The sequence below is a fragment of the Medicago sativa genome, chromosome 6, assembly GCF_051527215.1.
Source record: "Medicago sativa cultivar Bolivia chromosome 6, Bolivia_mono, whole genome shotgun sequence".
NCBI classification, from domain to species: Eukaryota; Viridiplantae; Streptophyta; class Magnoliopsida; order Fabales; family Fabaceae; genus Medicago; species Medicago sativa.
The window spans coordinates 49,381,273-49,391,710 of NC_140754.1; the positions used below are offsets into that span (position 1 = coordinate 49,381,273).

The 10,438-nt window shown below is 30.7% G+C and overlaps 1 protein-coding gene across 1 annotated transcript; it reads right to left on the reverse strand.

Annotated features, from left to right (window-relative positions):
* Positions 1-601: 601 nt before the first annotated feature.
* Positions 602-919, reverse strand: LOC146915522 (uncharacterized). Its single transcript, XM_085721368.1, has one exon. It carries the CDS (start codon positions 917-919, stop codon positions 602-604), a length of 318 nt encoding a protein of 105 aa, XP_085577494.1.
* Between the last annotated feature and the right edge of the window lie 9,519 nt (positions 920-10,438).

Sequence of the window (10,438 nt, forward strand, 5' to 3'; positions counted from 1 at the left end):
ACACAAGCGTAGAACCAATTTGCTTGCCCTCAAGTACCTGACACGTGGTCACCCTCTCCACAGGAGTCAGAGATGTATGATGTCTACTATACTCAGAATGTCCATCTGTTTCGGCTCCCCTCCCTCCCTCCTTCTCCACATTAGCCTTAGATCCCCAATCCTCCCGCAACCACTGTGATGACGTCCTTCTCCCTGACTTCCACAGATCTGCCCTAATAGTGTTTGACCACCGTTTTGGAATCGCAACATCTGGCTGAGAGAACCTAACCTCACACTTGTTCTCGCTATGCCCTAGGACCCCACACACAAAACAAAAGGTTCCTAACTTCTCATACTTAAAATTCACCACACACCATTCTCCCCCATTCGCCTTGATCTTCTTCCCTAACTTCAATGGTTTCCTGATATCGAACCTCACCTTCAACCTCATATATTCATGCCAGAAACTAGAATTGTTATTTCCATCATACTCCAAAAATTCTCCAATATAGTTCCCTAACCCCATTCCGACTTTCTCCTTCATCATACCAGTTGGCAAATTGTAAACTCTAATCCAGAGATTCATATAGTTCAACTGGATATCCTTCAACGGTACCCCAATTCACAACTTTTCCAAAACCAAAGAATGATTGTCATATGTCCACGGACCGCCCTTCAGTACTTCCTCCATATCCAATTTGTGAAAGAATTGAAATAAGAATAACCCTGATTGTGCTTCCTTCACCGCCACCCCCTTCACTGGTCGCCACACCTCAGACATCCGTATCTTCATCTCCTTTAACCGAACAGGACGGTTGACAAGAAAACGTCCGACCAAACATAGGCGAGGATCATGCTCAGAACTCTCTTCTTCCTCAATGTCGAAACTCAGTCCCTCATCGTCACTTAGTGATAAGTCCTCGAAATTCACCTCTGTCATCATGCCCACACATGAAATAATACAAGCACCACAAACTCTTACAAGAAGAGAAACACAAAAGCTCTCACAACGATATGGAGAGAAAACCTTCAGCAATCGAAAACCCTAGCCGAGCAATTTAGAAACCCGGAAACGCAAATAGATGGAATCACATATAGGAATCACAATTTTGTAATCAATCACTAGCAATCACAAGTCACCGTATCACTTTTGCAAATTATCGTATCGTAAATCTTCAGTATCGCAGTCGCCGCAAGTTCAGATTCACAATCGCAAGTTGCTAACAATTGTAGTAGTTCCCACCGCTAATTACTAATAATCAATAATCGCAATTGCATATTTTGATAACCATGTTAACGTGCTACTATAGGAGTAATTAATTTGGTAGAATAGAGATTACCTTGTACTGTGTTATGTCCTATGTCCACCAGATGCTTCACCAATCAAGAAGCCACCCTTAATTGATCTATGAGAATAATTGATCTTTTGCAAATTACCGCAATCGCAATCACACCATTAGTTTAATCGCAATCGCACTCTTGTGATTTTGTTTGTGTACCGATGATCGCAAATTACCGCAAATCGCAAATTACCGCAATTGTACTTTATTTTGTTTTAACATTTCTTATTGTTATGTTCCTTTTTATGTGATTTCTTAGGTTGATGTTTCTTATTCATATTCTCTTTTCAATTTTGTTTTGGTGTTTATATGTTCTTTGTTTTTGTTTGGATCTTTATTTTGGACATCGAAGTCAATCAAGAGAAAAGAAGAAATGTATCACATATAAATTAGAATATATACGAAGGATTTCTATTACCACATTCAAATATAATCACTTTCATCCCCCTTTTGTTTTATTTTAATCCCTCAATACTCACAACTTTTTCTATCTATCTATTCTTTTTTGTTTAATTTTTCTTATGTTTTTTATGTTGTTATTTTACTTTTAATATCTTGCTCTTTTATATGTTATTTTGGTGTTTTTTTTTTTGCTACTTTATGCTTGAGATGGAAACCAGTCGATAGACAAGAAGAAATGCATCCTATTTTCAAAAAATGGATTGAATCGATAACTTTGGAGTGAAAAAGATAAGAAATACATAATAGAAAATCGATTTTATGGCACCTTTGATTTTTGTTTTTTGAGTCAAAACTTTCCTTTTTCTTTAACTAAAAGGGAGCAAGGTGCTACCCTAAAATTTTAAGTGCATTTTCAAAAAAATAGTAAACCTTACAATCATTTATATTTTATTTCCTTCATCCTAATTAAATATTTAAATGAGTTTAGAAAATTTTAAGTGAATTTTCAAAAAAAAATAGTAAACCTTACAGTCATTTATATTTTATTTCCTTCATCCTAATTAAATATTTAAATGAGTTTATACTATTTTTAAAATTAATATCCTAATTAAAGATTATTAAATTATTATGTTTTTTAAGTGAAAAAAATTAATGTTTTATTCAACGTCATATTTTTGTATCCATCATTCATTCTATTATTAAAATTAATAATCACATATGCTTTAAAACTGCATTAATATTTTTATTAATTACCTTATTTATAAGTGGAAAGTTGTAAAAGTCTTATAATAACAAAACTAAATGAATTTTTTATTTCTATTAATATTTTTCAATGGCATTATGCCCCTTCAAAAAAAAAAATTGTTTCAATGACAACCATCAAATTATTATCATTGTTTGATTTTTCAACCAATCAAATGGATTCATGCACCCTTTGTCTTAATTTTTGACCATTTAGATTTAATAAAATCATGAAAGGTTTCAATCATACACGTATTTTTTAACAATAAGCTAAATATAATATTTTTTCCAACAAATATAATTCTTATAACAAGCAAAATGTATGTTTTTCCACTCAACTTTCAACCATAACATAGCATGTTGACATTTTTTTTCTTTTATTTTTCTACAAAAGATGCAAAATCATGTAAGCATTTAATGTTATGAGTTTAACTAGTGATCTAACCCGTGCGTCGCACGGTTAAATTTTATTTGTTCATTTGTCTTCAATCGGATCTCATTTGGTTTCCTTCAACCTGCATACCGTGATAAATATTGATTTGCCCAAACAGATGTAAAAATAGAATATTGATTTGCACAAAAAAAATGTAAAAAGAGAAAATAGTTCATATATAAAAAGAAAGATAAATTATATGTTAGACATAAAAACAAAAACAAATGAAATAACGGAAATTTTGGAATAGAAATACAAATTACAAACATCATACTAAAAAAAAATGACATCCAAAACCTACGTTCAACATAGAATAAACATTTAACTAAAAACATTACATGTTTTAACACAACTAAAAATAAAAAATCACTTTTTTAGTGTAAAAAATAATGTCGTTTAGGTCCAACATGGAAGAGAAATTGAATATCATCCTTGTCTACGACGGGATCGGGTATCTCATCCCTGCACCCAAAGCAAATCATTTCTTTTAATATAAAAAGAAGCTTTCTCTAGCCCTAGAGCAATGTTGTATTGTAGAAATGAGAGACTGAGGGTGTGAGATGTGGAAAAAGAAGAGAGAGAACTCGAGTGAGTCCAGACACACTGACATTCTTACTGATTGAGTGAAATGGTTTAGGATTTGAAATTTTATTTATATAAAAGAGTAATATAGTAATTTGTAACATCCGAATGACGAGTCTGGGTATGGGTTCCGAGTGGGTATATATATATATATATCCATGTAACATGTCTCGCATCTATGTTTTGAAATCGAGGAAAAGCCTAACGCATATCTAAATCCAATCAAAGCGGGAAACCCCGTCCAATCGGGGTGCGTTTAGGCGGGTACCCACAGATATGAGTTTTGGTGCCATGCCTAATTACCACGATCCATTCTCCTAAAAACCAAATGGTTAACACACAAAAAAAGACCACGTTAAATAATAGTTGAGAGGTTAAGTATCAAGCCACATCTCAATTCAACATAACTTTTGGCGTATTAGAGCATATAATAAAAATATGATAATATAAATAGCTATAATTAAAGAGTCAGGATCCACACAAGGTGTAAGGAAAAAAGACTTATACCAAAGCTTAACCATTAAATGAAATTGATCCAACGGTTCATAAATTTCCCGTAAGAAAGGCACGTGAGTCACGTTTCTGTTTCTTTTCGTCTTTCTTGTTTTTCATAAAGAGCAAAATTATCATCAGGTTTATAAAAAGTTCAAGGAAATTGAACACCAGTCGTGCAGGGACTAAAATCAATTTGGAAAAAAAAACACGATGTCGATGAAAATACAAAGCAATTGGGGATTTTAAAAACATTACATCTCAAATGAGGATTTTTTATTGTGAATTTAAAACGAATAATGTTCTGAGCTTTTAAATCATTTGAAGCACAAAAATCTTCCTACGAAAGACCTATTTCAAATGTCATACTTTTCTTATATAGAATTAAAAAAAAAAAATTTGCTCATATTATCAGTGCAAAGTATTGGATGTTGAACAAAGTGTTCCCGCAACAAAATGACCTGGTAATGCCAAAATCAATAAGAAAAAAATTTATAATACATTCAACAATGTTAGATTAATCTACTAATATATGTAATATCATGGACATAATTTTCATATTTAATAGAAATTCAAGACACTCACAAATAGTTTATTAATAACAAATGTTTGCCCCATATTTTTTTTTTGGATTTACTATTCACATAAACTTATCCCATGTTTCTTTATATTTATCAATGCAAACATTTTCCCCTTTTTTATTATATTTATCAATGATAAATACCTAACTTGAGTTTTTTTATTAATTTATCTGTGACAAATATTTGTCTAATGTTTTATAAATCATCTCGATCGTTGACTCGGTAAAGTGTTGAGTCGTTGATCGAATCACTGGTTGAATTGCTCTTAAAAAAAATTAAAATGCATGACACAATCTTATAATTGTCTCAATAAAAAAAGTTGTATATATTAAAAGGAAGCCATAGGAATATCTATATTAATATTTTTTTTCTCAAAAAAGTAGTAGTAATGATAACAAACCTACTTTATCATTTGTCTCTGTAAAATTATCAAGTTCATGTTTTATCTTAAAAAAAATCATATTTTTTAAACCTTAAGAAAATCATCTTGCATGTAGGTTTAATCTCAATTGGAACAAAACATGTTTAATTATGTTTCAAATTTTGAATTGTTTTTTTCACATATATGTTTAGAACATTATAATAATTTCCTCCATAAAAATTTAGATTTTCTTTACTTAATATTAATTGAATATTAACTACTTGAATTTTTTTGTAGGTGTGAGATCTTTTTTTATAGGGACGTAAAAAGTAGTTAATAACAATAATAATTTTTTTTATTGATATACTAATAGTAATAAATTAAGTGATGATTTTTTCATTTTTCTTCCTCTTTCTCTTTGACATTTCTTTCTCTTCCTTCTCTCTAAGCTAACCCCTCCACCGCCTTACCCTTTGGATCTAAATCTCACCCACCAAGATTTAATAGTTTCTAACGGTGGTGCGATGAGAGATTTCCTTCTCTGCACCACCCTTTTCTAGTCCTTTGGTGCTACGATATGAGTTTATTTGGTTCCTATGGTTTTGCGACGTGTGTTTTGGAGTTTGTCTCCTACTTCATACTGGCATCCACCGTGCCTTAGTTTGATATTATCCGTCATTCACAAGGTTAGTTTCGATTGAGGTTGGTCTACGTGTCGGAAGGTTGATGGTTGTTAGTGGATAGAGTCGTTGCTTAAGCGAGGTTGGTGGCAGTATTGTCACCAATGTTGGTTTGGTGCGTTTTGTTTCGTTCTAGATGGGTCATTGGTGGTGTTCGTGTGTGGTTGGTGTGTTTTTTTGTTTTCGTGGGTCTACTACTATTTGGTATGTGTTTTTATGCTTCTATTTTGGACCAGAGATTGAGTGATAGAAGATTTATGGCCTCTTTTTGATGTGGTTTAGTTTAAAAAACCCAGAAAGTTCTGGTTCTAATAATTCGAAAGAGTCTAATTACTAACATATTGGACTCTTTGCTCGATCTATGTTTTTATGCGTCGACTAAAGCATGTTGTGTTTGGTGGTCTGACCTCTTCGATTATCGGTTGTTCCAAATTTGTTTAAATCTTCAGGTTTCAAGGCATCATGTTCGCCTTCACTCTGGTATCGACTGGTTATCTGTGATGTCCATGTGACTATTCATTGATTGTTAATGTTTGAAAGAGCTTTTATGCTTGTTGCTTTGTTCAGGAAGTTGTTGGCACTTGAAATTTGCTTGTGTTGGCGGTCGATCCATTCACCATTTTTTTAACTCTAATTGTTCTTTCCAAATGTTCACTCTTCATATTTCTTACAATCTCGTTTCGCGGCCGTACGCAGGTTTGCTGGGTTGCACCTGTGATGAGTGAATTTTTGTTATGATAGATTAAAGTTGGTCCACTTAGTATGTTTTATCATGATGCTTTCCCGTTCAAGTTATACATGTGTCAAGTATAATACCCCCAATCATTGTATCATTTACTTTTTATTTAATATAATTTTACTCTTGCATAGAAAAAGTAATAAATTAAGTGATGAACATGTAACATGATTAACCAATATTTAGAAAACCCAACCAATCATTGAACCGGTAAAGGCACCATTATAAGGTTCAAGAGTTTAACTGTGGTTGAACCACATTTGAACCGATTACTACAATTAAAAAATTATGTTAGGTTTTTTATATAATTCTTACATAATAACATAAATAAAATTAAAAATTGATATATACATTAAATAAAATATGCAATCTAATAAGTACTTGAACCTTATAGTAATCGATACTTTTCAACTCTGCTATACCAAATTGTACATCAATCTATTGTTTTGTCAAAAAGTTTTTTGGATGAGCAAATGAGTATTTTTTTTTTTTGGTTTGTTTGATGAATTTGTTAAAAAGTATTTCAATCATTTGTGTAAACTGAACAATTGATTGAGTATGGAAACTATATATAATGCAACAACATATAGAAATTTAACAAACAACCAACAATACAAAAATAAATTTAGTATCTCCACACATACCTACAATTAATTTTTGTTACTATTTTTTTAATGTTTAGTGACAATAATAACAATGTCAATGTTCACAACAAATGAACTTTTGAATTGAACGTCAAAAAAAAAAAAAATTGAATTGAAACTCTACACATTAGGATCTTGAAAGTCAATCTCACAATACAACTCCATCCAATCACTTCCAAAAAATGACACTTGATATTGGCTACTCCTTAAGCAATAATATGTAAGGATCTCAGCACGTCATCACAATTTTTGGTGTGGTATATAAAATCAATAATATAAGGTCGGTTTAATATTGAGGATACAATTGTTTCTTTGATTTCAAACTAATTTTTAGTGCTTAGTTGGGTAAGTTTTGACAAAGGTCGTTACCTAATTCAATCAAAATTTATTAATTTGCCTTTATTAAAATACTCAAATTTTTTTTTTTTTACAAAAAAATACTCAATTTCTTATTTCAATTAGAACCAATCAACCTGATCATAAATTTAGTTCATATTGGATAATGATTGAGTTATGACAGGTAATTCATAAAAGAATATAAAAAAGTTAAATTAAATCATAAAATTAGTTTATCACTTTATAGTGCATTTTTAAATAAAATATAAAAATATGAATATTTCAAAAAAGTATCCAAAATTTATATTTTAACAATTGACTCAGTTTAATTCATATATTTAACCATTTACTATTTTGTTTCTTTTGGTCTAGTGGACAAAATTTTATCTTTTAAGATAGGGTCGTCTCCGACAATACAGAGGCCCCGTTGTAATCTTGATAATTTTAACACCCCTTAAAGTGAAAAACATCTACGTTCTGTTTAAATATATGAGCAATGATTTAAACATAACTTTTACCCACAGACAAATAGATATTTACTCGCGGACAATGTATAATTGACAGTAAAATAGTTGGATTCTGGACTTTTACCTACGTAAAAATGACATTTAATGACGGATTTTGTTCGTAGGTTCACAATTCTTTTCCTTTTTTTTCAAATTTTGAGGCCCCTTCAAGTTTGAGGCTCTGTGCCAAGGGCCTTGATGCACTTGCACAGGGCCAGCCAACCCTGTTTTAAGATGATCAAACCACTCTCCATATTATAATATTTATACCATTTGACTTAAGTTTATGGAGATCCTTTTACTATTACTTTAATTTCGTTAATAATTTAGTAAATAACCAACAATACTTTAATTTCGTTAATAATTTAGTAAATAACCAACAATAGATTAGTTCAATTGGTAAATCACTTGAACCACTTAAAGTATGTGGTTAGAAGTTTAATTTTTGTCTTATGCATATGAAAAAAAATCTGAATAAGAGATGACAACCTAGTTTGTGTGCTCCAGAGTTTCTTCGACAAAGATTAATCATTGTTAATTGACGGTGAAAACTTTGTATCATTATCATGATAAAAAAATGATTTAGTAAGTATAATATTATATCTCAAAATCTATTAAAAAAATATATCTCAATCGTAAAAAAAATATATCTCAAAATAAATATAACAAAAATTCCTAAAAAATAAATAAATAAACATAACAAATAAGAAATGAAAATAAAAGGGATATTTCAAGATTAAAAATAAAAAGAAAAGAGAAGGCATATTATTTTTTGCTTCGTGGACACATGTGATTTCTGCACCCTCTCTACCACTGTTATCTCTACATTCTCTCTTCTTTTTCCATCAACTCCGACCGCCTCATGCTAAAATAAAACCATCATCTTGATCTACCTTTTGTCATCTATAAAATTGTTAGCTTTATTTCTCAGTTCTACAAAGTTCATTTTTAAGACTGTCAATTTCTTCATTTTTCGACCACCACAAGCTTACATGATAAAACTAAGTTCTGAAGTATAACAGTTTGATGCTCTCAACAAAACTCTGTAATAAAAATATTAATTAAAGTATGTTCATCGAGGACCACCACGCCGGAGGTCAACCCAGCCGCGTTGGAAAATTAACCAACATATTTTTTGTTGATTTTCTATGTTAAGATTTAAACTATTCCCTTTTCTTTTATACTCATTTCCTCCCTTTTCTTCTATTATATTCTAATTTTTTGAACAATTCTCTATGTTCTTGAATGACATTTTATTATTTTTGTCATTGTAAAAGATGACTTCTTTTATCCATTCTGCATAGTTCTTTTCTCATCTCTCTCCACCTTTCTTCTCTTGACAATAGATACTATGCTACCACTATAGCAGTATAGCCTACTTATTAAACCATTAAAAAATCAGCATCATAATACACTTTAGATAGACTCTATTAGGATGATTAAGTGGGCCACTCCCTACTAAAAACTTTTCCAATTATTATAATCAACTTTATTCCATGGTACTTGATTTTGTTTCTACAGTGTGAAACTTTTAAATGTATTAATAGGTGTTTTGATTGGAATACTCTGACGGTGTAAAATAATTTTACACCTTCAACCAATTAAAATCATTCAATTAGACACATCAGCATATGTGTCAAAAATAGAGAAAATCAAATCAAATCTTTTTTAATAAATGCCTTATTTCCATGTTTCTGATTTGTTAGCTATTTACTTAATGCTTTTTTCTTCTCTCCTACTTCCTCGTTTGTTTTAACTCTTGTCCTCATGCTTCTTCACCCCTTCCTCTTTTCACTAGCTATGAACCCAGATATATATACAACTCTTCTTTTCAATTTGTTGCTCTTTTCTTGATTAAATACTAACACTATTTAGCATGCATAGTAAAACTGGGGTTGCACTGGTAGAGAAAGAAACAAAGAATATTGCACAAATAAAGTCAAAAAGATGTAATACTTGTCCAAATTGATTTCATTTACCTTATACCATTGTTTGTTAAAATCCATGCCACAATTGTTATTTATTTAGAAATGTTTCAAGCACATACAAAATTAAGGCACATTATTTGACAAACAATTCTCTTTTTTTTTAATAAAGAAAACAATTCTCATGATGTTCATAGCCGCCATTGCATGAATTGGAGCCATATAAAAAGTAACACAAAAAAAAGAAAAATTCACATAAAAAATTGGAGCCATTGCATAATCTACTGACAAATAATTCTCAGGTGTTCATAGTCATAAAAAAATATGTGGTCACTTATAACTATGACCAAAATTATGCTAAAAAAAAACATGCAGTCTAATGCCCTTATAATCTTTCAGGTGTTGTTTTCGTCACAATTTTTTTTTTTATTTTCTTCACAAGTAACTCTTGATTACAGAGAAAAATCATTAAATCAGGAAAAGTTCCATCTTACAATCACAAGTATAATGCATCGAAAAAACATATACTTATAATAGGAAATATGGGAGGCAGTTAATAGAGAAGATTTTATTTTATTTTTCTGATTCTAACACAAATGTCGATGTGTCTCATTGAGTAATTTTAATTGGTTGATAGTGTAAAGTGGTTTTACACTGTCAGAGTATTCTAATTAAACTCATGTTATATCAATTGTCTAAT

Bases quoted from the DNA above. Each gene is read 5' to 3' on its own strand.
- LOC146915522 (XM_085721368.1), bottom strand. From the start codon at position 919: ATGACAGAGGTGAATTTCGAGGACTTATCACTAAGTGACGATGAGGGA.